Here is a 27944-nt window from a genome sequence, read left to right as displayed (position 1 = left end):
GGAAGCGGGTTCTTCCGGGGTAACGTAAGCGGTGTGCTGCCCCAGCAGACGGCCCTCGGGGCGCGGTTGCCGTTCCGTTACGCCCTGACGCGGCCGCGGTCTCTAACGCCACGCCGCTCTCCAGGCCCCAAGCGCAGCTCTCGCGCTCCGCGGGGCCGGAAGGCCGCTCTCGCGAGGCGCCGCCGGCCGCGCGCGCGCGCAGGGGGCGGGGTGAGGCCGGCGGGCCGGAAGCGGCGCGCGGCGCTGTTAAAGGCCCGCCGCCGGCCGTACCGCCTTATTCCTGCGACAGTCCCAGCGGCGGCGGTTATGGACGCGCGGGCCCGCGCCAGGCGCTACGAGAAGCTCGACTTTTTAGGGGAAGGGCAGGTGAGCGGCCGTTGGGGCGGTTGGGCGGCCCCGGTGGGGGGCCCCGCGTGTGACCGGAGGGGGGACTGGGGCGGCCGGGCCCGGCCCGGCCCGGCCCCGTCACGCTTTACCCGGCGGGGAGGCGCGGCGGTTATAGGGCCGGAGGCAGGGCGGCGGTACCGGGCGGCTGTCGCCCACCAGTTGCGGGGGCTCGGTGGGCCGCCTCCTGAGGGGAGGCCGCGGGTGGGGCGGCTTTGTGATCTGGGGAGCGGCGCTGGCCCGGCGGGCCCCTCTCTTTCTCCGCAGTTCGCTACGGTCTACAAAGCGAAGGATAAGAGCACCAACCGAATCGTAGCCATTAAAAAGGTGAGTGTCAGAATATTTTCCCATTCGAGGCTCTGCGTACTCTTGACTAGCCTAGTGGGTGGTGGGAGGATAGATGGTTTCCCTTCTAAAGTATTTTGTTTAAGTCGTAGTTGATCTGTCTTTAATACTTTCCCGCCCTGCCCCTCCCCCAAGAAGAGACACTAGCTTCAGTCTTACTACATTTCAGAATCAGTTATCTCGTCTGTAACTTGAAATTTCAGTTATTTATTAAACATATTTGTTTATTAAAAGCACACTTGGTAGCTGCTTTTTTTTTTTTTCTTTTTTAATCTTTCCTCCTTCTGTGGCCCATTTCCTTAAGTCCAGGAAAGTTACTCCTGATTAAGTTCTTTAGAATTTATGGTAGTTTTTTGATAAAAGTAATCTTAAATCTGCAGCTTAACCTGTGTCAATACAAAAGTTGAAAATGTCAGTATTGTCAGAAAGTGTTTCACTTCACACTACCTGAAGACATTGCAGGAAGTTTTTGTGTTAAAAGCAGGTGATTAGCTGTGCTTTCTGGTGGATGAAAAATGCACATTACAATGCTTTGGTTAGTTAAAAGGCCTACTGTACTAGACTAGTCTAACTATATCAATAGTAGTAACTTTGATACATTAAACCCTTTTAGCATTATAACAATTTTCCTGTATGATCGTTACTAGTAGCAGCTGTTACGAAATGCTCTTGATTGTATCAGAGTATTTTCTTAATTTTTAATATCTGGAAATGTCAGTGGCAGGATTCTGGACTTGAAAATTTCAGGGCAGTAGACGATTGAGAGAGAAAGATTTTAAGGCAGCCCAATTTACAGAGTATGCTGATTTTACTAGAATCGTTCAAGATAACTGTCAATTACTTTGCCCTCATTTCTCCCTGGGGAGAGGCTCGTTAGCGGTATAATGAAACTTTGTGGCTACAAAGCATTTTGCACTGCCGGTTTGCATTATGTCTGCTTTCAGTGCTGTCATGCCTCTTTTTAAGCATTTATAAAAGCTAATGCTCTTGAGACAATTATTTATTTTTTTTTTAATGGGGAAAATAACCCCAAAACAACCTTAACCCTAGCTGGTAGAGCACTTAATGGTACTGAAACTCATTCTGTCTTAGAAGAGTAATACTAGAGAACGTATCCCCTACTATTGGGGCAGATGGCTTAACCTTATATAACACGAGATATTTTTTTTCAGATTAAACTGGGACATAGGTCAGAAGCTAAAGATGGTGAGTTTTAAAACAAATTCATGCTGCTGAAGCTGTGCTTTGTTTGCTTTGTTTTTGTAAATTGGTACATTAATTTCCTGCACCATAACTTGGATGAGAAAAATGAGTTCAACTCTTTTAATGTAAGTGTGAGGGGATTGTTTCCCAAGCTGCAGGGACAGAATAAAGCAGCAGAGATATGCGCATGCATAGTTTATGTAAATATGAGTAGATAAGTGACTAGGTTGTTGATTTAAGTGGAATACAAATATGAATATAGCATACAATAATAAGGTTTACAGCACTTGTTTGGAATACCTTATTGTATTGATGCATCTCTGTGCCTTACATATTCAAGACAGGTGAGAGTATTTATCTCTGTTTTCAGATATTTCCTCGTTCTATTTTAGTGATCTATGCTGAGACAAAAGTTAACAAAAACAAGATCTTAAAACTCTTGCCTCTGTGTGGGTTTGTTTTATATTGGGAAATCGGGCCCACAGAGCAGTGTCTTTTGTTCATGTGCTCTTGGCATGAATATTTTAAGTAAAAACCCAGTAATCCTGGTCTTCTCTTACAGCCTGTGTGGTGCAGTAGAATTTTGTATATGTGTAGGCTGTTATCCTTCAGGGATCCTGCATCAGCTTACCAACTTTCCACTGAAGAATCTTTGCTCTGAACTCTCCATCCTAAGGGAAGAGTTTTTGAAGTGAAGCTGGGCAGTCATCCCTAAGTCTCACAGTTGAGCTGGCTGCCAGAGAGTCGTGATCCCTCTGGCCTTCACTGGGCTAAAATCCTTTAAGGATAGTAATTACTTTTGGCCTATGCAATTTATAGCTATAGTTCGAAGATGTTATTAAAGATAACGATTGTGTCTGATTTCGTTGTGCTATCTGATAACCTGGTGTTGTGGTTTGCCCGCAGACGGAAACAAAGAGCCATGTGGCAGCCACTTTCTCAGGGCTTTCCCCTCAACACCATGGCCGTGAGGGAAGAATTGATTGGTGTTATCTAGCACAGTAGCCTTTGCTAAATGGGTATCCCAGTGCTGTAAAGTCCCACCACCCATTGCTCTAAGTGTAGTTTTTAAACATTGGTTTGAGTGATCCTTATTATAGTAGAACCAATAGCAGTTACAGAAATGAGGATGTACAGTGGCAAGGTCATTTAGCAATTAACATCATCCAGTTCCGTTCATTGGCTATTCTTACCCAAAATCAGGTCTCTATGAGGTACACATCAAACATCCCCGTCCTTCAGTGTCACCCACCCAGGTTGTTGAGTGAAAGCAATCCCACAGATTGGCTTGCCTTTGCCTGAGGCAGGACTAACCCAGATGGTCTTCCCTAACATATTCTTCATATGCACTATGGGGACTATATCTCCTTCCACTGTATGTGGAAGTTTTGATTGGGCAGGGGAGTATAGTGGGCTTTGGATCCTCTGTATCCCCAACTCCAAAACCCTAGGGGTCGACTGTGTGTCTCCCCTGGCACTTTCTGCCAGAGGCTCCAGGTAGGGCCATTCTCCCCAGCTGTGGTGTAGAGCACATTTTTAACATCTTGTCCCGCCTGGACTGGCTACTGCATGGACTATTTCCTGTTTAATTTGTTCAAAAGCTTGTCATTGCTCAGGACCCCATTTAAAATGGTTCTTCTTCCAGGTTACTTGATGCAGAGGGCTCACAATCAGACTGTAATCTGGCATACATGTCCTCCAAAAACCCACAATGACTCAGAAAGCTTGTGTTTCCTTTTTACTAGTTGCTGGAGACATAGCTGCTATTTTATTGATCACGTCCATTAGAATCTGACAGCGTGTATCTTGCCATTTTATTCCTAAAGACTGGATCTCCTGTTCAGGTCCCTTGACCTTACTTCATTTTATGGCAAAACCAGCTTTCAGAAGGATTCGAATTATTTTATTCCCTTTCTCAAGAACAACTTCTGCTGTGTTGCCTCATACGATAATGTCGTCAGTGTACTTACTGCAGATGTTCTGGAGCTTCACCCTGTTCCAGTGCAGTCTGGGTCAGTCCGTGTGAAATGGTGGGGCTGTGTTTCCACCCCTGAGGCAGTCAATTCCAGGTGTACTGGACGCTCCTCCAAGTGAAAGCAAATTGTGACCTGCGCTCTGCTGCCAGAGGGATTGAGAAGAATGCATTAGTGATATCAATCGTGGCGTACCACTTGGCTGCCTTGGACTCCAGTTTGTATTTAAGTTCTAATATGTCTGGCACGGCAGCACTCAGCGGTGGCATGACTTCATTCAGGCCACAATAGTCCACAGTTAGCCTCCACTCTCCATTAGATTTTCACACTGGCCGTATGGGACTGATAAAGGGTGAGCGAGTCTTGCTGATCACTCCTTGAATCTCTAGTTGATGAATCAGCTCATGGATGGGGATCAGAGAGTCTCGGTTAGTTCGATATTGCCGCCGATGAACCGTTGTGGTAGCAATTGGCACCTGTTGTTCTTCAGCTCTCAACAGTCCCACAACAGAAGGGTCCTCCAAGAGACAAGGCAAGGTAGACAACTGTTTAACTTCCTCTGCCTCCAAGGTAGCTATGCCAAAAGCCCACCAGTTCCCTTTTGGGTCCTTAAAATACCCTCTCCTGAGATAATCTATACCAAGGATGCATGGAGTGTCTGGGCCAGTCACAATGGGATGTTTTTGCCACTTATTCCCAGTTAGGCGCAACTCAACTTCCAGTGCAGTTAATTCTTGGGATCCCTCTGTCACCTTAGAAATATGAATGAATTCTGCCCCTCTGTAGCTTGATGGTATTAGGATACACAGTGTGCTTGTGTCCACTAAAGCCTTATACTCCTGCAGGTCTGATGTGCCATGTGCCATCAAATCCACACCATCCAATAAACCCAGTTATCCCTTTCCCCTCACCTGGGCAGGGCCCCTCTAATCCTGGTCATAGAATCCATTACCCACTTCCTGCAGAAATGACTTGGAAGTTCCTTCAAGAGGATAAGAAGTAAGATCAGGCCTTCTACTCTGTCTGGGGAACCACCCACTGGAAACTGGGGTGGCACTTTTCCTGGAGGGATCCCTTTTTACGGTTGCTCTTCTTTGCAACTCCTGTACCTGTGCCCATAGGATCGAAGTAGGTTGTCTGTTCTACTTCCTCATGTCCTCTTCATGGTCACGCAGGCAGGACCACAGGGTGTGTACCCTCTGTATTCTCTCTCTTGAGTCAAGAAATGTCTGCTCATAACAGCTGAGATACTGGCTTATACAGGTGGGGAGAAGGACATAGTGTCTTCAAGTTGCTGGACCTTCCAGGACAGTTTCTCCACAGCTGAGACAAGGGGAGAAGAGAGGCTTTCTTCATACCGCCAAAGTTGGGCAGCTGCCATATCCACTGTCGGTCTCTCTTCGCCTTTCCATTCCATTCCTGGCAGTGAGTTGGCATACGAAGATGGTGTGCTCCATACAAACTTCTGCCACGTGGACCTTGGGCATTGGATCTCATCAAGATCTGTGGGTAACTGTGCACTGTCCAGGTCATAATAAATCATCTCCCACACGGTTAATTCCCTCAGGTACTGGATACCTCTTTCCATGGTGGTCCACTTGCTTGGATGACAATACAGCATCTTCAATGAAGGGGTGTCTTTCCCTCATGCCTGACAGAAGTCACCTCCAAAGGCTGAGGGCTCGTGTCTTTTTTTCAATTGCTTTGTCAATGCCCCCTTCCGGAGACAGGGATCCCAGCTGCTTGGCTACCTTAGCCTCCAGTTCCAAGCTACTGGCTCTGTTATCCCGGCATTGGAGCAGCCAGGTGACAATGTGCTCACCTGGAAGTCAGCTGAAATCTTTTTGCATATCTTGTAGCTCGCTCAGGGATAGGGGTTCGGGTGATTATCTCTGGTTTTGCCTCTTCTTCCGTTTCTCATGATGGCCCTGGTTTATCATCATCCCACACTAAGTGAACTGATTTCCTGTTGTATTTCTTCTTCTGGATAGGGGCAACTGATATGGGCATGGGTTGGTTTTCTGATTCATTTGTGGTGCCTGTCACTGGGGTTGGAGTAGCAGCAGCACCTGCTGCAGGAGTGGCAGTAGCCACACTGCCTGTTGACCTGGTTTCCGTCTCTTTCTCCTGAAGATGCTGCACAATATTGAGCGGTGCTTGGTAGATACTGGCCAGGGCGCAGCACAGTGTGGTGAGTTGTGCCTCTCTGGAGTAGCCACAGCATTTTCCTTTCAAATATTCAATCACTTTATCAGGGTCCTGTAGTTTACTGGTGAAGTCCCAGACCACTGGAGATGAAAAGCTCTCTAGATACCTGCCCATATTCTTGCATATCACAGAATCACAGAATCTTCATGGTTGAAAGGGACCTTTGAGATCGAGTCCAACCATACACACAAAAAAAAAAACCCAAACAAAAAAAACTTCAACAAACAGAAAAAAAAAAAACCTACAAAACACCCAACCCAACAATCTCAGGCACTAGAGCATGCCCTGAAATGCCACATCTACATGTTTCTTAAATACCTCCAGGGTTGGTGACTCCACCGCCTCCCTGGGCAGGTCGATCCAGTGCCTGACCACCCTCTCAGTAAAGTAATTCTTTCTAATATCTAATCTAAACCTCCCCTGCTGCAACTTCATAACATTTCCTTGAGTCCTGTCATTATACACTTAGGAAAAGAGGCCAACACCCACTTCTCTACAGCCTCTTTTCAGGTAGTTGTAGGGGCCAATGAGGTGCACCTTCAGCCTCCTTTCCTCCAAACTAAACATGCCCAGTGCCCTCAGCCTCTCCTCATATAACTTGTTCTCTAGACCCCTCACCAGTTTGGTGGCTCTCCTCTGGACACGCTCCAGCAGCTCAATGTCCTTCCTGTGGTGAGGGGCCCAAAACTGAACACAGTACTCGAGGTGAGGCCTCACCAGTGCCGAGTACAGGGGCACGATCACTTCCCTACATGTGCTCGTCATGCTAGTGCTAATACAAGCCAGGACGCTGTTGGCCTTCTTGGCCACCTGGGCACACTGCTGGCTCATGTTAAGCCGTCTGTCCACCAACACCCCAGGTCCTTTTCATCTGGGCAGATTTCCAGCCACTCTTCCCCAAGCCTGTAGCATTGCCTGGGGTTGTTGTGACCAAAATGCAGGACTTGGCCTTATTAAACCTCATCCCGTTGGCCTTGGCTTATTGATCCAATCTGTCCGGGTCCATCTTTAGAGCTTTCCTACCCTCAAGCAGATCAACACTGCCACCTAGTTTGGTGTCATCTGCAAACTTTACTGAGGGTGCACTCAATACCCTTATCTAGATCATCAGTAAAGATAGTAAACAAGACTGGCCCCAAAACTGAGCCCTGAGGGACACCACTGGTGAGCGGCCACCAATCGGATTTCACCCCATTAATCACAGCTCTCTGGGCACGGCCATCCATCCAGTTTTTTACCCAGTGAAGAGTACAGTTGTCTATGCCATGATTCGCCAGCTTCTCTGGGAGAACGCTATGGGGGATGGTGTCAAAGGCCTTACCAAAGTCCAGGTAGACAATGTCCACAGCTTTCCCTGCATTGAGAAGGCAGGTCACATGGTCATAGAGATCAAGTTGGTTAAGCAGGACCTCCCTTTCATAAAGCCATGCTGGCTGGCCCTGATCCATTGGCTGCCCTGCACATGCCATGAGAGTTCACTCATGATCCTCTCCATGATCTTTCTCAGTACCAAGGTCAGGCTGACAGGCCTGTAGTTCCCTGAATCCTTTTTTCACTGCTTCTTGTAGATAGGTGTCATGTTGGCCACCCTCCAGTCATCTGGTACCTGCCCTGTTGACCAGGATTGTTGATAGATAATGGAGAGAGGCTTGGTGAGCTCTCCCGCCAGCTCCCTGAGGACCCGTGGGGGAATCCCATCCGGCCCCATAGACTTATGTGTGTCCAGGTGCATAAGCAGATCATTAACTACTTCCTCCTGGATTATAGGGGGGGTTGTTCTGCTCACTATCCTTATCTTCCAGCTCAGAAGGCTGAAAAACCTGGGAGTAGCTGGGCTGATCATTGAAGACAGAGGCAAAGAAGGCATTAAGTCTCAGCTTTTTCCTCGTACTTAGTTGCGACGTTCCACCCTGCATCCAGTAAGGGATGGAGATTCTCCCTGGCTCTCTTTTTGTTGATGTTTATAAAAACTTTCTTTGTTGTCTCTTACGTTAACGGCTAGGTTGAGTTCCAGCTGGGCTTTTGCCTTCCTAGTTTTTTCTCTGTATAACCTAATAAGATCTCTGTACTCCTTCTGAGTTGCCTGTCCCTTCTTCCAAAGGTGCTAAACCCTTCTTTTTTCCTTACGTCCCATCAAGAGCTCTTTGTTCAGCCAGGCCAGCCATTTTCCCCGCCATTTAATTTTGCACCTCATGGGGACAGCCTACTCCTGGGCCTTTAGGATTTTCTTCTTGAAGAGCGTCCAACCTTCCTGGGCCCCTTTACCCCTCAGGACTATCTCCCAGGGGATTCTCCCAACCAGTGTCTGAACAGGCTAAAGTCCGCCCTCTGGAGGTCCAAGGTGGAGGTTTTGCTAACCCCCTTCCTTATCTCACTAAGAATTGAAAACTTGACCATTTCATGATCACTTAGCCCAAGACGGCTTCCAACCTCCACATCTCCTGCTAGCCCTTCTTTGTTTGTGAAAAGTAGGTCTAGCGAGGCACCTTCCCTGGTAGCCTCTCCTACCAGTTGTGTCAGGAAGTTATCTTCCATACAGTCGAGGAACCTCCTAGCCTGCCTGCTCTCTGCTGTGTTGTATTTCCAGCGGAATCCAGTTAGTGGAAGTCCCCAGCCAGAACAAGGGCTGTCAATTGCAAGACTTCAGCCAGCCGCTTAAAGAATACTTCATCTGCTTGCTCATCCTGGTTGGGTGGTCTATAGCAGACTCCCAGTACAAAATCACCCTTGTTAGCCTTCCCCTTCATCCTTACCCAGTCCTGCCCCAGTCTGCTCCCCAGCAGCTACCTTCTGCCCCCTGTCCCCCTGCCCAGCTGCCAGCTACCCCCGGGCATGGCTTACATGGGATGGAATACCTCTGTTCCTGCTAGATCCTGGGGAGGATAACCCTATCCCTGCTGGAACCAGAACACCTGGTGTACTTTTATTTGAATTAGAGGCTTTACAAACCTGAAAGCAGCCACTGTTGACTTGGTTCTAAAATAGGTCATTAAAATAGGCAAAGCAGGAGTGTAGAACAGTCCATGTAGCTTTGCCCAAACTTTTGCTGGAGTCTTACGTATTGAACCACATGCCAAGTTTTGGGAGAACACTGTTTTTTCATCTCATGCACGGCTGAAACTTCATGTACAACATACCACAGGAGCATTTGCTTGCCAGACAGTTTTCGTACAAACCATAGATACCAGCATTTTTGAGGGAGGAATTGTTACCCTGCAGGAATCATGGTTTGATGCAGTGCAGTCAGTGTGACTGCCAAAGTGCACCATCCTCCCCCTGGTTTTTCCTTTATAAAATCTGACTATTAAAGGATTCAAGCAAGGGTGAGCGGGCTTTGGCCACTGTACCTTTTATGCCACAGCACAAAGGTAGAAAAGCTTATGTTTCTTGCCTTATTAAATAGCGCTATGTCAAAAGGAAAAGAGATATATTCATGACTTTTATCAGTGTACCTGCCCCTGGAAGTGAGACACATTGAAGAACTGATATTTGCAAGATGCAACTTTTCTTTAAAATAAAACTAAGGCTTACAAAGCTCTGAAAAAGGTGATTTTTTTTTTTTCTTTAGGCTTTTGCTAGAACTTTACCTTTTTGCCAAAGGGGAGCATGTTGTTTCATAATCTAAATCTGATTTCTTTGGTGTAGAACTAAGTCGCTGTGGAAGAAAGTGTATGTCCACTTTTATTCTGCAGCAAGTACATCTATGGCATTGTACTTGTCATTTAACAAATTGCTGAGTGGTGCAAAAGTAGTTTGTGGTAGTAAATCATCAGTGAGGAACAGAATGAGAGGTATCTTTGTAGCTTAGTCCAAAGTTTTTAATTTTGTTCTGTCTCTCATCTTTTCTTCTTTCCTATTTTTTTTTTTACTGTAGGAATCAACAGAACTGCCCTCAGGGAGATAAAATTGCTGCAGGAACTAAGCCATAGGAATATAATTGGTGTAAGTAAAATGAATGTCACTTCTAGAATCAGTCCTCAGATTCTTTTGGTGCAGATTTGAACTGAAATTTATAATTTATTGGGTCATGGAGGTACTACTTAATTTTATTTGAGCTATTTTTTTCAGCCCAAAATGGGCGGTAAAACAATTATTACAGCAAAACACCTACTTTAATAACAAAGACTAAATAATTTGTTTTGAAATCCTCTTACTTTTTAGACTGGGGTTATGTGGATGTTAACAGTGGGGAGAATTGTGGAAATTTAGATTACTTAATTTTTGCATCTCTCTGGTAGACTTGCAAATGCTGAATTTACCTGATTGTTTGCTTCACATGGAACTGGTGAGAGCCAAAAGCAGGCTTTTGCAAGCACTGGGAAAGCGGGATTCATGTGGCTTACTAGGTTTTAACTTGATATATAAAGCCTCTTTTGGCAGGAGTAACACTTGTGTATCTTTTCAGTTGCATTTAGGTTGACTTCCAGTTAGAGATACCCAGCTGGAGCCAAAGATATTTTAATATTAGCTATTAGTGAATTTGAAATTCTGCCATAAGTATTAGACCTAATATGAATTTTCCAGATGTTTTATTTAACTTTTTCAGAGTGGGAATATGGTTCTTTTCTGGATTGTGAACTTGCTTTCAAAGTGGTTGCTTTAGTTATTGAAGTTAGAGGTTGTGCAGAGAAAGACAACGGAAATGGCAAAGGGATGGAGCATTTTTATGAAAAAGTGTGACTTCTCATTCTGGGTAGGAGAAGGCTGGGAATGGGGAAGTCTACAAAACTGAAGTGCTAGGTAAAATGCATGCAGAACAGATATTTGCAGAACCTCACAGTACTAGAAATATGCATTTAAAACATATTTGCACCAGGGGAAGTGGGGGTGTGGAAATTGTGTTGCTTGACACAGTGAGTAGTTAATGTCTCGAATTTGTTGCCACAGGCGTTGTAGAAGCAGATAGCATCAGCAGTTCAAGAAGAAATTAGACAAATTCATGATCAGCAGGTCCATAAGCAGGTTGTAACCCTCCTAGCAGTCCAGATAAAGCTGTTGTTGAATTTGGAAGTGTAAGTAGCATGAACTACAAAAAGTGGCCAACCTGCAGAGTGTGTCCTGTTACCATGGCTCCTGCAGAGGAAGAGCATGAACACAGTCACTGCTGTTATGAAGTGTGCAAACAACTGTCTTGCAATTGTATAACTCGCATGACCATCATACTGAGGCAGGAAGACATGAACCACACCACGGAGAGCATAGCTTCCTGATCATCACGATAGATGATCCATTGTTCTTACTTGGCATCACGCTTGTGTTATCTCAAATTAGAAACTGATTCTGTCATTGTAGAACTTCATCCTAAGAAAGACCCAGTTGCGTATTCTCCAAAAAGTTTGTATTATCCTAGAAAGCTTACTGCAAAGATGAGTACGTGCCTAAAAATTTCTTAGAAAGGAAGTTAATAAGCCTAATGCTTAGAATTTTTAAATAACGTATCCTTCCAGGAAGCAGATACACAGAGCTGAATCCATGGGAGAACTTAGTCTGGCCTCAAGAAAGGGTAGGAGGTTTGTGGAACAGCAAAGTTCGTGGAGAGGACAACATCTGCATTAGATTATCTGTTGCAGCTAACATAGTAAAGATAATTCTTTCTCTTTTTTTCCTGACTCCAAGAATGAGGGGAAATTGTATAAAAAGTAATTACCATTCTTAATGGGGATTATGGTTTTTTGGAGACTGAGTTAAGAAGCTAAACTAGTAAGGATTTTTGTATTGCAAGGGGAAAACCTTAAACTAGTTCAGCAAACTGAAAATCCACATGCAGACTACAATGGTTCAGAATTTTAGAAAAGGGGAAGTGTGAGAGTATGCTTCATCATAATGTATTTTATTTTACAGCTTTTAGATGCATTTGGACACAAGTCCAATATTAGTTTGGTGTTTGATTTTATGGAAACAGATCTTGAGGTAAGATTTTTTTAAAAGACCTTTTATTTCGATATCTTCAAACGGTTTTTGAAAATACTATTTTAATAGGCTTACATTTGCCCATATTAAAAAGGTGACTTTCATTCTGTCAGCTGATCAAGATCATGTCTTAAAAGTAGTTTGAATAATTTGGCAGGTTTTGTGAGTTCTTAGTTGATAACGCCTTTACTTTTGAATACTTGCCAGCATGATCTTCAAGAAACAGATAATGTTTACCACGTCAGTTTTCTGGGACTACAGTCAGGTCGTAGAACCTCAGTCATACATCAGCATCTGGAGTGGAATTATTAAGCATAATATCATTGAGCATTTTCAATAAAGTGTGGTACTAAAGTGTGCCGCATGATGAGCTGCTACTAAAATCCCACACACTTGAACCATTGTTTGAAATATAACAATGCTAAGAACTTGCAAATCAGCATCTTACAGATGTTCCATTCTCCAAGACCTTAAGTCAGTTTGCTGAAATCTTTGAGATATTTTGATTCAAGATTCTTTATTTTGGAATGCTGTGCTGATGGCAATTCATGTCAGATCTGTACATGTACACATTATACCTACTCTGGACTGAAACTAATGTGGTTGTTAACCTAGCTCATTACACATGTGCTGTTAAGAACTGGGGTTAGCATTTAAAATATTAAAACATTGACAGTCTTGCTGAAACCTAGACAAATGCAAGACTGAAAAGGTTAGATTATATTTTTTTTGCTAATAGAAGTTAAAGTAATAAGTAGACTTTATAGAGGATTTATTCTGGTTTTTATATGCAACGTGTAGAGTTGAAAAAGGTATGGTGTACAAAGATGAATGAAATACTCTTGTACTATATAATGCTGAGGTGTCCAGAGCATTTAACTGTCTTGTGGTATCACTCAGGCCACCATTTGAGACTGCAGCCTGTTGTGATTGGGCACGTGCTGCATAGATTAAATTTTATGTAGTCTTAGACAGCTATTTTTTAAGTCTCAAACAAATTAAAGCTTAGGAAAGGCTATTACTGAGCAAGACAGTAATATTAACAAGCAAGTTTTGGGGAGTAGTGTAGAAAATACTTTCAAACAGGATGTTTACATAGAATTTTAACTTTAAAAGTCAAAGAATGTAGAAAATATAAGTAGACTTGTTAAAATATAGTAAGTTGGCCATAGCTGCTGGACTTCTTAGGAATAGAAGAGGAAACTTGCATTTACAAAGATTAGATGTGTAGGTTGCTCAGAGAAAGGAGTAAGTGGGAACATAATTTCAAGTTTATTGACACATGTATCATTTTTATGTCTACATGTTTGTCTTGTAAGTTTGAGTATCAACCTGGAAGTGAGATAAAATAATAATTTCATGTCCTTCCCTCCATTTTCTCATTTGCTGATTATGCAAAGTTATGTAGATTATCTAGACTCCCCATTTCAATTTCTGATCTCCAGAGTAGACGTATTTTTCTGTAAAAAGGGTGAGAACAGTAGAGAGTATGTGACTGCCAATTTGAACTTTGTCTTAACTGATTAAATGATTTTTGAGATGAATGAAAGTAAGTTAATCTTTCATGGTAAGCTTTACTATCAATCTAATACTTCACAGGTTATTATAAAGGATACTAGTATTGTGTTGACGCAGTCCCACATCAAGGCATATATGTTGATGACGCTTCAAGGATTAGAATATTTACATCAGCACTGGATTCTACACAGGGTAAGCATGTACTAAATGGACAGCCTCTATGCTGTAGCAAAAGTCACTTTTGATAGAATTTGAGTCTAAAGTCTAATGAAGATAGTTTTGAAGTACAGACGTTCTTAGTCCATAAGCATTCGTGCTAGCTGTTTTGGAGCCACATTAGCAGTACTAGAAATATTAAGAATTACTGATGTGGTTATCATGTAGATATTTATATAAAAGCCTTGCAAGTTACACGTGATTTTGATTAGCACTGTGGACTGGGTCTGGCTGGAATGGATTTAACTTTGTTCACAACAGCCCATATGGTGCCGTGTTTTGGATTTGTGGCTAAGACAATGTTCCTAACACACCAATGTTTCTGGCTGTTGCTGAACAGTGTTTGGGCACCATCAATGGCCTTCTCTTTTTCCCACTCTGCCCTCAGCCCAGCCAGTAGGCTGGGGGTGGGCAAGAAGCTGGGAGGGGACACAGCTGGGACAGCTGGATAGAAGGATATTGCCAGACAGAAGGATACAAGCTGGCCAGAAGGATATTACGTGCTGTTTAACAACATGCTCAGTGAAAACTGGGGTAAAAGAAGAAAGGTGGTTTTTTTGGTTGCAAGGTGGCTGTTGCTTGGGGACTGGCTGGGCATCAATCTGCTTGTGGAAGGTGGTGAATGATTTCTATTGCATCGCTTGTTTGTTTGAGTTTTTCCCCCTCTTTCCTTCACCTGTTAAATTGGCTTTATATTGCTCCCAGGGTTTTCTTGCTTTTGCTGCTCTTGTGTTCTCCCCTGTCCTGCTGAAGAGGGGTGGGATGGGATGAGAACAGAGTGAGTGGAAGGCTGTGTGGGTGTTTCACCGCTGGCCAGATGCCAACCCACAACACACTGTTGCTGTGCTAAGCTGTATCACTTCCATGACTTCTGGAGTTATTTGAAACATTGGCAAGATTTTTTAAATTACTCACTTGGCAATTATGCAGTTAAGACAGAACTGCTGTTCCTGCAGCAAAGCTAAAAATTATCAAGAGGCAGAGGTTTTTTTAAACTCTGCAGCTTAAATATGATAATATTCAAATGGTGTGTTTCACTATGATTTTAACATACAATGACATATGTGATTTCCTGGTTTTTTTTAACCTTTTTTCTCACAGTGTGGACTTGTGATAGAATCAAAAGCCTACATTTCAGAATACTGTTATTGCACACCTGCCAGGAGGTTCATTACATGTCTGTTTTTATTAACACTGACAAGATTCATTCTTTGTTTTCTGTGCTGGCAGGATCTTAAACCAAATAATTTGTTACTAGATGAAAATGGAGTTTTAAAATTGGCCGACTTTGGCTTGGCAAAATCTTTTGGAAGTCCAAATAGAGTTTATACACACCAAGTAGTAACAAGGTAAGACATTCTGTTTTGTTTCTTACGTAGTGATTGTGTAGCTGTTTTGCAGTGTCTCTTGAAATATGTCAAATCAATGTATTCAAAGTTTGGCATCTGGCTTTAATGGCAGGAGCCTCATAAAGAAAACACAAGAAGGCATTGTTTAGCAAAGTCTCTGTAAGAACTACTAGAATACACCTCCATGGTGGTTTTGCTGGGTTATGATACTCTTTTGAAACACATGGAAATAAGACGTATCTGCCTATTAGGCTGGCCTTCAGAGCAAGACAGCTATTACTTTCTGTGAATCATGAAACCTAGGATCATTTTTTGTAGCTAGTCACATTGTCTATTACAAAACAAAAGCTTGAGCCAATTAAAATACTTATTAGTGTTATTTATGCTATGATTATTTAAGTGTGCTTTAAAGTGCAGGACTCTAAAATACGCAAGGTATTTCCTTTTATGTGCTGTAATGATAAAACCACGCAGGGTAACTTGGTTTGGTTTAACACCTTTATTCAAAAGGCAGAAATGGTACAGCAGTTTCAAATCAGCGTGTATAAGAACATTGCATGGAACTTGATTGTTCTTAGGCAGTGGAAGTAGCTGTTCTAAATAACTGCTGTCAAGGTAAATTTTGCATAAAACTGGTCTCTCTACTTGGGTCTGTTGGTATGGATATTTTTCGAAGCTGGAAGGAATTCTATCTTTGTAATTTCTTCGACGTAAAGTTTAAAGAAAGTTTTTGTTTATAACATGCAAATCTGCCTGTTAAATACTTTTTCCTTTGCACATCTGCAGTTCTGTTGCTTGTTAATCTGCTCAGTTGAAACTGCAGTTAATTCGTGGTTTTATGAGGTGCCTTGGTGAGGAATGCACAGTTTTGTTCAGTTTGTCTTAAACAAAACACTTTGCAGGGTAGAGTGCAGCTCTTCAGTGTCTGAAAAATATACAGTATCCTCTTTGGAGTTCTTGTATAGCTGCAGTGTACAGCACTTGACTTGAGCAAAGCCAGGTGGTTTTCCCAAAATGTCTTTTCTTTTCAGATGGTACCGAGCACCAGAACTATTGTTTGGTGCTAGAATGTATGGTGTTGGTGTCGATATGTGGGCTGTTGGTTGCATTTTAGCTGAATTGCTCCTCAGGGTAAGTCTTCAAATGTAAGCATTTTGTATTTGCTTTTCAGTGCATTACAGCTCTGTGTGTGGGCTTCCTCTCTTCTGCTAACAGCAGCAGGTGAAGGCAGGTACGCTACTTAGGAAAGGAGAAGAGTAGGATGGGAAAAAAGCTTCCAAAAGTTTGCTAGCTGTAGGAAGAGTAAAGTTTCGGAATAGACTGAGGTTCTAAAAACATCACAATCATTGGTCTTTAAAAGCAGATGGATAAAAAAATTGCAACAAACTGTCTCAGTCTTGTCTTGGGGAAGGATGAGTAGATAACTGATTCCTCCAGTCCTGTTATCCTTTCACACAGGCTTCTATTAGTCTTCATTTGCTATCCTTCCAGGAATGTGACATCACAGATACATGCATACTCTGTCTCTTATACATTGTTCCCCAATAACTGTAAAAATTGTCACCAGTACCTTAATTGTAGGTTTATTTGTAATGAGCAGGTATTTGTAATGAGCAGAAGACTGGTGTTGTTCTAAGATGTGGTTAGTTGACAGTACTGGAATGAAGGTGAAGGTTAACATTATGCTAATCCCGTGCCACTCCTGAGTACAGTACACAGATCCTTAAGTATGTTATACTGAAGTAGACTGTTTATTATGCAGCTCTTTGGAGGGGACATGAAAGTGTGAGGTGAGGGGCGCAGACACAGCTGAAAGCATGAAGTAGCCTGCAGTATAATTTATTGTCCATGAGTAAGTGGCTTCTCCTTGGTGTTTGTGCCATACTTTAAATGTTTATGTGGCCATGTGGTAAACCAGATTGGGGAAGTGGTCTGTCTGAAAACACCTTAAAAGAAATTCTTTGCCTTGATTTATCACACACACAAACAGGTGTGCTGGTACAATTTGGTTGGCAGTTCAGAAATGGAAATGTACAGTGGCTGTTTAAGCACCACTAGTGATGTGTACATAAATATGCATTAAACTTGCTAAAGTTGGATTAACTCAAGGAAAGTCAGAAAGCAAATAAGTTATTGAATTCTGTTAATTATTTGATTTCTCACAGAGCAGAAAATGTGATAATTTTAAATATATCTGTCCTTTTTCTTCCTGAGCATATTGGGTTGAGGTACAATGCAACTTCTGGGAGCTTTACAAATGCAGTTTATGTTCAAGGGGTTTTCATGACATGAAAATTCAGTATACTGCCTAGTAGGGATGTTCATTACAGCCTTTCTGTCCTACTCAGTTAAATGCTGCTTCTGATTCATAATTTTGCTGTGGTCACAAAGTCCCTTTTTACTGCATTGTGTGCCTGATGCGCAAGCTACAAGTTGAACTGGGCAAATATCCCCTTTTCTGTCTTCTGTCTAGTTTAAATGAGATGTGACACTGATCAGGCAGTTTCTGTCCTAGTGGGTCACTACTCTCCATTATGCTGTGATCTTGTTCCATCAGTCGTAACTGCTGCTTGTGTCATCCAGTTACAATTCCCTTTAAATGTTTTGAATATATATAAAACTTCAGGGAGCAGATGACAAGAAGATCACTGTGACCAACAGGCTTTAAACTGGCAACTGGGATGTAAAGTCTTTCCTTTCTTGTCTTATTTTATGTTATGTGGTGGTTCAATCTGATGTTTAGCTCTCTGCTATAAAGTCAGTGATATCAAGCCTGAGTTGCAAGAAACCTTCAGAATCTGTTTGGACATTTCTAGAAAGCCTCAATTATTCAGTATACTTCTTTGTGGGCAGCTGATATACAAATATGTTTTGCCCTGCAATTATAACCCCAAAAAAAGGATCAAAGCTCCTTTCTGGAGTCGAAGTTCAGAAGTTAATTGAATCAAATGCTGTTGCCTTCTTTAAGGTTCCTTTCTTGCCTGGAGACTCTGATCTGGACCAGCTGACAAGGATATTTGAAACACTGGGCACTCCAACAGAGGAACAGTGGCCTGTAAGTCCTTTTGTGTAACAGACTGACATTAGGTTACTTGATACTCTCTATATTAGCTTTTGAAATTAAATTAAAGGTTATACCAGAATACTTGAGTAGATTTTCAGAAGGCAGCTGCCTGATCTCACAAAGCAGAGGATAAGCACCTGAGATTTATTGTTTCTCTTGGCAAATCTTTGATCAATTTAGCAGTGTTGTTAGTGTTAAGCAATGGTAGTGAAACTTCCTGGTTTCCTCTCTGTGTGTATCCAGTTTCCTGTGGCTGTCGGTCTGACATTATGGTTGTTGCTTATTGTTCTTGAGATGCTTGATTAATTAGTCTGACTTGAAAGGCTTTATCACTTTCAGAAGTAGGAACAATTTGTAGGGACTTAAGTTGGCCTGGATAAGTTGTGGTTTTGGCATACAGTAAGAAACACCAGATCAGCAGCTTTAAGGATAAATGGTTTATCTCAGAGTAAATGGTACTGTAACAAATACAAATTAGTAGTACAATTACCTCTGTTGAGATGACAGTAAATTCAGTAGTTTGTTAATAAACTTAGTGTCAGGGCACACATGGTTATCAGGCAGACCAACAGGAAGCAAGGCTTAACTTCTGATGAGTGACTTGGATCTACTGACGGGCACGGGGAGTCCTGAATTCCCTGATCAGACTGTCCTCTTTTGTAATTGAGTCGTGGAGCCAGTCATCACATCCCACCTCTGCTCTCCCTCGGTGCTGTTTCCTTTGTGTGAGTGGTTACCTTAAGCAGTGTGCAATCACCAGATGGAGCTATAGGCATGTAAGATGTGTGGTCACCGTATGGAGGAGAAACTGTGTAAGGCAATATTAGCCCCACATTTTCTCTCCTTGCTTATGCAAGTCTGTGGGGGAAAGGGTGGTTGTCTTGCCATGGCAGCATAAGGCCAAGATTGATGTTGACATTGCCCACCTCACTGGGAGTTTCAGGTGTGGAGAGGAGTCTGGTCATGTAGTGATGAAGGTTAAACTGGGGCAAGACAGTCAATAGGTGGTGTGCCAAGAAACCATCAGAGCATGCAAGCCAAAAGCCAAGTACAAATCCCTAATATGACAACTAAAACAACTAAGAAACCACTCAAAATAACAACTAGGTAAAGAAGTAGGATGTTCCACATGCCCCTAAGGGTGGGAGACTATCCTAAAAGGGATTCCTGTCAACTGTGTTTGACTTTAAAAAAAAAAACCAACAAAAAACCCCCAAACAACACACTATCCGGGGTTTGTTTGATCTCTAGTGCTATGATTATTGAAGTTTCTTGTGCCTGCTTCTTTGTATGTTTCAATAGCTGATGTGAATCTTTTTGTTGCAAAATCATTCAATTAAAGATAAATTCATACTGATATGGGTATGGATGATGCAGTAAGTTTGGTAAGGGAGGTAATAGAGAGACTTAGAAATGTGGAAATAATATTACACATAAGAAAGCCATTGGAGTATTAGCCCAAAGGCGTACAATATTAACAGAGTGAGGAAATACAAGGGTCGTGCTACAAAGGGGTTAATGTAGGCATACAGCACTGCTCGTTGGTCCACTGATGTGTTGGTCCCAATAAACATATCCCAATAAACACCCAAAACTGCTATAGGTAGGTAAGAAGCAAGGGAAAGGGTGCTGAGTACTTCAGCAGCTCTTAGGACTGTTGCGTGAAGCAGAAAGCATGCCATAGTAGTCACAGTCAGATGCCAAGAACCATTTGCTGGGTTTGCACACTGGCCAGATGGGGCTGCCAAGCAGGGTTTGAGTGTGAATGACAGCAACTACTTCCTCTTCTTCCAGTCCCGTGAGAAGGGAGCTAGGGGATGGGGCTTTGGGCTGGTGGTTTTCCAGGGCGTTACTGTCAGTTAAAACATGGGTCATTGGAGGTAGGGGAGGTACTTATTGGAACTAGCAGGTGGTTTGATTCAGAAGTGTCAAGATACTATACCTTGCCTTGAGCACCACGAATTTGAGTAAGTTCATACCTAAGACATTAGACTTCCCCAAAACTGCAGATCCTCGGGCTGTACGTCTGTTAGGGAAGTCATACTTCACTGTGAGTGACTACAGGAAGAGCTATGGGTGGTGAACCCGCAGACTACTGCAGTGTAAGGGAAATGGTCGCTTCCAGCGCGTGATCTGTGGATGACAGGAATCTGAGCACCTGTATCAATGAGGCAATACAAATACAATTTATCGTTGACAGTGACATCTACGACTAGGTGGAAGTCCATTTAAGCCGTGCCCTTCATAGCACCTCAGAGGGACTGGTGGCTTCTGACCAGCCCCTTGTGGTGCTAATTTTATCTCTGATAAGTTTGGGTAATGCAAAGCTGGGGTTTCCAGGCTCCAGCTGATGGAATGGCAGGGGAGGGTAGCTGGGCCTTTGCCTTGGATGGGAGAATGTGCAGCACAGTGCAGGATGTTCACAAGAGGCAGCAGCACCAATTCTGGGACTTTGTGCATTGCCTGTTCAGGAATGCCCAGGGCCAGACAGGCGTTCCATGATTCAAGATGCCTAGGGGGCTTTTTAACTTACACAGACACAACCGGGTTTGGTGGTAACTATAGCTGCGTCTTCAGGGAGATAACATGCACAGCAGAAACTACCTTTCATAATAGCAGGGACCATGTGGGGCTGGGTGCACGTGTACGGCCAGAGCCTATTAACATTAAATGTCCTCTGAGAGGATCCTTTTTGACTAGTAGGCACCACAGTGTCTCATGGGGATGATATCCCCATAAACCTTCATCTGCACAGGGGCATCTAAAGCATGATTGATAACCAACCTAGCTATGTTCAACTCAAATTTGTGAGTTTGCCCAGGGAATAGCCAGGGTCTTCAGTCATCTTGGGGCACTTCTCTTTCAACATAAGCTGTTGATGACCAAAAAACAGTCTATATTTTCTGCTGGATTTTGTAGTCAAGATTCCAGACCCTAAAGTGAGGATCTGGGCTTCTTATTCTGAAATTTGTAAGGTATCCTACCACGTATTTCCAAGCCAGGTTAAGTAATCCACGGTAACAGATTTGCAGTAATGCTTGCTTCCTTTGGCTAAGTGTATGTTTGTGAAAGGGCATCTAGAGATACTTGTGACACCTCCATTAGCATCATGCTCAGTTTCAATAATTGATGACATTCGTAAGTCTGGGCTTCAAGAATTGTATATGTCATTGTTTGAATACAAATCAAACCAAATCTTCCCAGTCTTCTTGATCAATATATAAAGCTTTATGTATTTTTTGTTGCAGAAACTCCCTTTTCTGTAGCTTCCAGCTGCTGGTCAAGTTTCTCGGGCAGGTGTTGCCACCAGGGAAACCATGAGGTGCTTTAATTTCTCCATGCAAGCCTGCACACTTTTAACACAGGTGGTGGGGAGAGTCTTGTCTTCCAATGCAGGCAGAGTATCCTGTCGGGCTTGAGATAATTCTTACTGTAGGGAGACAGCTTGGGCTTTGGCTGCATTCAAATGATGCTCAGTATTTCTGAGACAGGGAACAAAGAGGAATAGGCAGAGTAACTTCCCTGGTTTTTTTGTCTTTGTGAATTTCTCTAGTGAAAGTAATTAGGGAAAATGGAACAGCTACTTCCTTCCATCAGAGAATCCAGTGTCTATGGGCAGGGCAAAGCCACCACATAGGGCACCCACTACAGGGTTGGGGCAGGTAACGATCCTGTGTACCCTATCAGTGACCAAGTATTAGCAGGGTTTTTTGAAACATAATGTGATTCTCCTGAAAGACGGCCATATGAAGTTCCCTTTCTGTGAAAAGCTGAACTCTTACTAACTAGAAAAACATATATGCCACTTTTCTCTTTGTAGGGGATGACAAGTCTTCCAGATTATGTCACATTTAAGTCTTTCCCTGGAATGCCACTACAACATATCTTCAGTGCAGCTGGTGATGATTTGCTCAGTCTTCTGCAAGGCTTATTCACTTTTAATCCATGTACAAGAGTTACAGCTACTCAGGTAGAGTACACTTGTGTTATGTCCTAATGTTCATTAAACTACTGTTAATATCAGATAAATGTGCTTTCAAGCCAAGTTTGAAATTGAAAGTCATATAACTGTCTACGAAATACTGGGAACATTCTTCTGGTGTTTTATAGAGAGAGCTCTGAAAGGCATGAACAATACTGACTCATTGTCTCCATTCCCAGTGTAGAGCAAAAGTAGACAGCTACAAGGTGTATGAGTCATGGCCTTCAGACAGTCATTATATTTGACATTCAAAATTCAGTCACTTAAAGCTTGAAACTTAAGTTTTAATATGGCATATCTCATTCCCTGGTTTTGAAAGGTTTTCATCCTTAATTCACCCAGTCTCCTCTTCAATTCAATTTAAAGTTTTTTGATTCTTTTTTAACATGAAATTCTGTGATGATTTAAGCCATCATTCTGATCTGAATATCCTTTTCCATTACAATTGAGTAAAACTGATCTCAATTTCACTACTCCTTGACGGGGAGAAATGGATGACTCTGAAAACCTTGCAGAATGTTTTTGTTCAGAATATTGGTTTCTGCTGTGAAGAAGACACAGCAGCTGGCGGTTTCAAAACTTTTTCTGTCACCTTAAACTGTTAGGGAAGCACGCAAGAAACAGCTGTCCCCTTAAGGCCAAGACTCCCTCATTGCTTGGTAGACAAGGCAGATCCCAATCGAGGAGATCAGCGCATGTGTTACTTATCTTTTTACTGAAAGATTTTTTCAGAGCACATTTAGGATTTTTTTGGTCATCATCTTCAAGAAATTCCAATATAAGTTTCCAAATAATTAGTCCTGCTATGCTTGGGACACTTTCTGTACAAGTTTGCATGGACGAAGTTATTCTTACAGCTTGTATTGTAGGATGGTGACTTGAATATTGAATATGTATGATTTTTCTCTTGTAGCATTTTTATTGGCAGTGCCACACTTTAAGGCAGGAAACAACTTGCGCTTATTGTATTGGCTTGATTTATAGCTGGCGTTGAGTGCCTTATAACTGACATAAGCAAAAGTACTGATTACCTAAGAGATAGCTTAGCCTCTTTTCCTTAACCACAGTTTATGGAAGCTGTGGAATTCCTAAAATTCAAAATAGAGCATGTAATTCCACTGCATGAAATTAACCCAGCTCCCTTGTGTTTGTCTTCTGCTGTAATTCAGTCTACATTTTTCTCACACTTTACAGTGTAGAAACAGCGCAGTTAAATTTTGGGGGAAGACCTGTTGTAAAAGTTAGAGGTGGTGTCCAGGTCCTGGATCTGAACAAGGCTTCAGAGATACTCTTTTAATCTTTCTTCATTCCTACTTTCTTCTTTATCCTCTTGTGTCATCTATTTATCTATAATGGAAACTTTTCAGATCTAGAAACTTGCTGTTTTTACAAGACCTCCTGTACAAAGCTTAGTCTAGAGTTTTGTCAGGATGTCTGGGCACCAGTTAAAAATAATGGTACCCAGTTATCTCTCAGCTTACAAATCCAAGTGCTGTAGGTAGTCATGGAGAAAACAAAAATCTTGATTTGCCCAAAGGCCACTTTCGAGTATAAAAGTGCCCAAATAGGTTTGAAATCACAATTGCAAGTGCTTTATTTCATTATAATATCTGTATAGATGGTGTTCTGACACTCAATTATTTTTCGTCTGTTGTCTAAGGCATTGAAACAGAAATATTTCTGTAACCGTCCAGGACCCACTCCAGGAAATCAGCTGCCAAGACCCAACTGTCCTGCAGAAGCTGTAAAGGAGCAACAAAATGCACTTTTAAATTTAAAAAGGAAAAGAACAGAAGGAGTAGATCAAGGTAACTTAATGTTTAATCTGTTTTAAAACAGGAGCTACGTGCTCAGGGAGAATGTTGTACTTCTGATGTTTTGGAACAGAAGCTCTCTGAACAGACTATATCCCTGGGCACCAGCACCAGCTGAAGCCCTTTAATGATTTATGGTTTAGGATAAATGCTTTAGGGAGAAAACGATTTAGTTCTGTGTTCTAACTTTTATATGGAGCCCGCAGTCCCCCCGAACAGTAGCATGTGCTTCATATCTTCATGGCCACAAAAACTCTGAGGACTCGAGACATACCTGACATTAAATTACTCAGACCATCCAGTACAGAGGCAAATACTGGTTCTTAACTTGGAGTTGGTCTTAAATAATAGCTGTAATAAGCCAGATAGCAGCTGTCAGGTTAGCATCAGCTTTTTGTTACTGCCAGTATGAGGCTCTGTTTTGATACAAAAGGTGTATTTTTTTGGAATGGAAATGCCTACGTGAAAGTGTATTTACTTTTGAATTCAGACAGACAGCTACATTATTAGTTTAACTTACTTTTTAGGCACTTTGATCCTTTGTTTTTTATTCCATATCAAATGAAATTAGTTTTAAGATTCTGATCTCAAAGAAAAACTTAATCGTTTGACTACTTGCACGCTCTCTGCTGACCATAGTACCATGGGTTAACTGACATGTTGGAGCTTGTCAAGTTACCACAGCTTAGGTAATTAACCAAAGCTTTTTAGCTCCTTTTGCAACACCGTGTGGGAGTTTGTGAGTAGTGTTTTGGAGTACATGCCCTAAAATATGCCTGTTAACTAAAGAATAGGAAAGAGGAAGAAGTGCTTCCTTCAGTCTTGTGACTTCACCATGTGCAGTCTTGCATTTGACAACGAGCAGAGTTTCCAGAGGTGTATCAAGCTAATTGCTTTAACATCTTTCCCACAGACTCTTCTTCAGGAAGAGGAAATCAGATGTGTGTTAAATGCCAGGAGTTTTGAGATTAGCTGTAACTAAGGCATTTAGAATGTCAGCATTACTTTTTGAGGCATTTGAGTATCAGTATAAAAAGCAGTATCATTTCCACTAAGTGCTTTTTGGAGCACATCAGAAAATCCATTATACTCTCTTATTGTCTTAGCCAGGCTACAGAACCTGAGGGTCTCCAAGGTAGATTCCTTAGTGCCAACCAACATTAAAGGAGAGAGCTGATACTAGAGCTAGAGAATCTGCTACCCGGATTTCATTTGACATCCTTCTACATGGCATTGTCACCTAAAGTTAAAATCTGAATATTGGTTTGGAAGAACAATGCTACAGTCTTTGGTTAAATAAAATTTGAAGCACAGCGTGCTTTTATTGCTGTTGAGGGTGGAAATGTGCAAAAGTAATTTCAAAGGAAAATAAGTTGCATCCCTGAAATTCTTAGGCTGGCCTGTGCTCTCATTTTGCACAGTATAGTATATTCTCTTTTCCTCAGCCATGTTGAGGTAGCACTCTGGATCTTGGATGAATGGACTAAGTAATTCCTGATGGGGTACCCTCTTATAAAATGTTGGCACTGGGGGCTGGCTGCCAGGAGAAATAATTTATGCCATTTCCATAAGTGCTGCATTTCCATAAGAACAAAACCCTGTAGCTGTGGGGCGTGTTCCCCAAACTTCAATATGCAGCAGCTGTACTTCTCAAAAAACAACCGCCTAGCTGTCAGGGGAAGACTATCCCTAGACAGATGACTGTCTATGAAAAGTATTAAACGTACATCATTTCTAGCTATTGCTACCACTTATTTCTAATCAGTGGGGTATGTGGAGACACTGATGCTATGATGACATCATTATCCATCTTCTCCACTCTGACAAACATTTAATCAAAACCAGCACGTCTTTCCCAGGACACCAGTTTCTAGTTGCATTAGTCTGCATTTCTGTGGAACCAGAAGTTTGCAAAACAGAATATAAAAGACACAGCACTGAACTTTTTAGTGAGTTAACATAGCATAGGGAATCTGTCTAATTTCAGAACTGTTCTACTTTGGCTTGGAAAAAAAACGACATTCTGTTCATATCTAAGGTTAAGAATGTGTGTTGTTTGGGCGTTCATTTAAAGTTCATGGGTATGATGTAGTGTCAGCGTATTTTAGAGGAGACCTTTTCCTATAGGGAAGGTAGAAGCAGTTGAATCCTTTCATGGTAAGCTACGTATCCACCCCAGAAGGCAGCTACCTACATTATAAATCAGCAGCATATGAAGAAGTGAGAGGACAAGATCTGGAATAGAATCAGGAAAGTACTGCTGCCCTCATGTTTGCAGCTGATACTAACAATGACACAGTTAAAGAATGAAGCAGAGACTAAAAAGGGCCATTACTTCCTAAAGACAACTTATTGCTGGGTAGGGACAGCATGTAAGAAAAATTATGAAGAATTTGTGTGTGGTGGGATAGAGTTAAGCCTTAGAATAGCTTGCCTTTCTTAGGTTTAAAAGTGGAATTAACTGGCTAGCTTTTTATACTAACAAAGATAAGTACTTACATGTATCCCAAATTCAATTAACACTATTACAGAATTTGGGACTCATTTGGAGTACACGTACTGATTCAAGTGGGCTTTGATTGTAGCACTCTTTCATAGATTTATTGGAAAAAGTCATCATGCTTACTGCAGCGGCAAACAACATTAACCAGCTCAGAGTAAATGTATCTCAAAAATAGTGTCAAACGAATACTAAAACCTTGAGGAGGGGTTCAGACTCCTCTACTGTGGTAACAATGTGATTTACACTTTTCAGGATTACCAAAAAAATTGATTTTTTGATTGCTGTGGATGGTGGATGAAAATGGCCCAAGTCCCAACCATTGAAAAACGCTGTAATAGTCACTGGATGGTTTTTTTGTAATTTTTTCATATGTAAAATGTGATTTTAATATTTTATTGCTGGAACTGAGGTTTATTAATCCTACTCTTTTTTTTATAATAAAAGTTTTTAAGCAAAACAAGAAGATTCCTTTCTCTGTTTTACTGTCTCCTTACTTTTACTCATGCTTTGAGGTAGTAACTGTTAAAACTGCTTGCTGGCTACAGATTTACACAGACTAATTTTGCAGAACCCTTATGCTGAATCACACGCTGTTCTGTACAGTTGCACACGCTAAAGAGGAAAACTGCAAATGCTGCCTTCTCACCTGGAGCTTAGATACCAGCCCTATAATAAATGTTGGAAAAAAGTGTATCACTCTAAGGGGAGGGCAGGATGCTTTTTCGTTCCAGTTAATATGCCAGTGTAATAACAAATGAGTTTGCATGTGCTCTTTCAGCATGCATTAAGGCTTTCCAAGGACACATCCACTATATTGAAAACAATATGATCTGCACATTGAATGTGAAGAGTTGGGGTTGTTGCGTTTTTGTTTTGTGGTTTTTTTGTTTTTTTTTCAGACTCCAGTCTTCCAGGAGAAATTATCTGAGAGCATATAAATACTCTTTCCTTCACAGCTTCAAGATTGCAATGAGATGGAGGGAGATGCAGCTGGGAAAACTATACCAGCCCTCCTGTCAGCCTGTGGCTGTTGAGCGGTTCATAGTGCAGATGCTGGCCTCAGCTCTGTTGCCTGATTTCCAGCATGGCTGTGTTGCAAAGTGGCTGCTGGGTAACCAGACTTCTGCACTGGAGAGAAACAAGCCAGCAGGTGCTGTTGATGCAGCTTAACCGCATGCCCACCCCTGTTGTGCGCTGGATCTTGGGGATACCTGGTGAGCCCTTGTCATTTTCCCACCTGTGAACAGCTTGCAGCATTCTGTATTTCAATGTACGTGGCAAGCAGAAGACTTTGAGGCTTGTAGAGGAAGAGCACCCATCTTCTTGCTCCGATGTTTCTTCATTTTACTCCTACTTTAAGACAATGTGAAGTATGCTGGCCTTGTAAGGGAGAACAGTTACTAGTCTCCCAATTATCCTTCTGTGTTGGTTCTTGGCAGTTGCAAATTAAACTTCAGTTTCCTACTAAGATCTAA

General features: G+C 42.2%; 1 protein-coding gene across 2 annotated transcripts; it reads left to right on the top strand.

Moving 5' to 3' along the window:
• The first annotated feature begins 30 nt into the window (after positions 1–30).
• On the top strand, positions 31–27944 carry CDK7 (cyclin-dependent kinase 7). Of its 2 annotated transcripts, none has more exons than XM_014965038.1 (12): positions 31–366; positions 652–711; positions 1902–1935; positions 9988–10055; positions 11955–12023; positions 13623–13733; positions 14988–15106; positions 16138–16237; positions 18075–18161; positions 21991–22140; positions 23813–23960; positions 27369–27944. In XM_014965038.1, the coding sequence occupies exons 1-12, from the start codon at positions 307–309 to the stop codon at positions 27395–27397; spliced, it is 1035 nt and encodes a 344-aa protein (XP_014820524.1). In that variant the 5' UTR covers positions 31–306; the 3' UTR covers positions 27398–27944. The 2 variants fall into 2 exon arrangements, with proteins under 2 accessions (XP_014820524.1, XP_014820525.1); XM_014965039.1 differs by lacking the exon at positions 27369–27944 and adding an exon at positions 26722–26929 and having other exon boundaries at positions 207–366.

Source organism: Calidris pugnax, unplaced genomic scaffold, assembly GCF_001431845.1.
Source record: "Calidris pugnax isolate Ruff unplaced genomic scaffold, ASM143184v1 scaffold273, whole genome shotgun sequence".
Classification (NCBI taxonomy): domain Eukaryota; kingdom Metazoa; phylum Chordata; class Aves; order Charadriiformes; family Scolopacidae; genus Calidris; species Calidris pugnax.
This window is presented reverse-complemented; position numbering and strand designations above follow the sequence as displayed.

Excerpts from the sequence above, each read along its gene's own strand:
- CDK7 (XM_014965038.1), top strand. The coding sequence starts at position 307 with ATGGACGCGCGGGCCCGCGCCAGGCGCTACGAGAAGCTCGACTTTTTA. Across the intron at positions 15,107-16,137 it reads ACACACCAAGTAGTAACAAG|ATGGTACCGAGCACCAGAAC; the intron begins GTAAGACATTCT and ends TTTTCTTTTCAG. Across the intron at positions 22,141-23,812 it reads CAAGAGTTACAGCTACTCAG|GCATTGAAACAGAAATATTT; the intron begins GTAGAGTACACT and ends CTGTTGTCTAAG.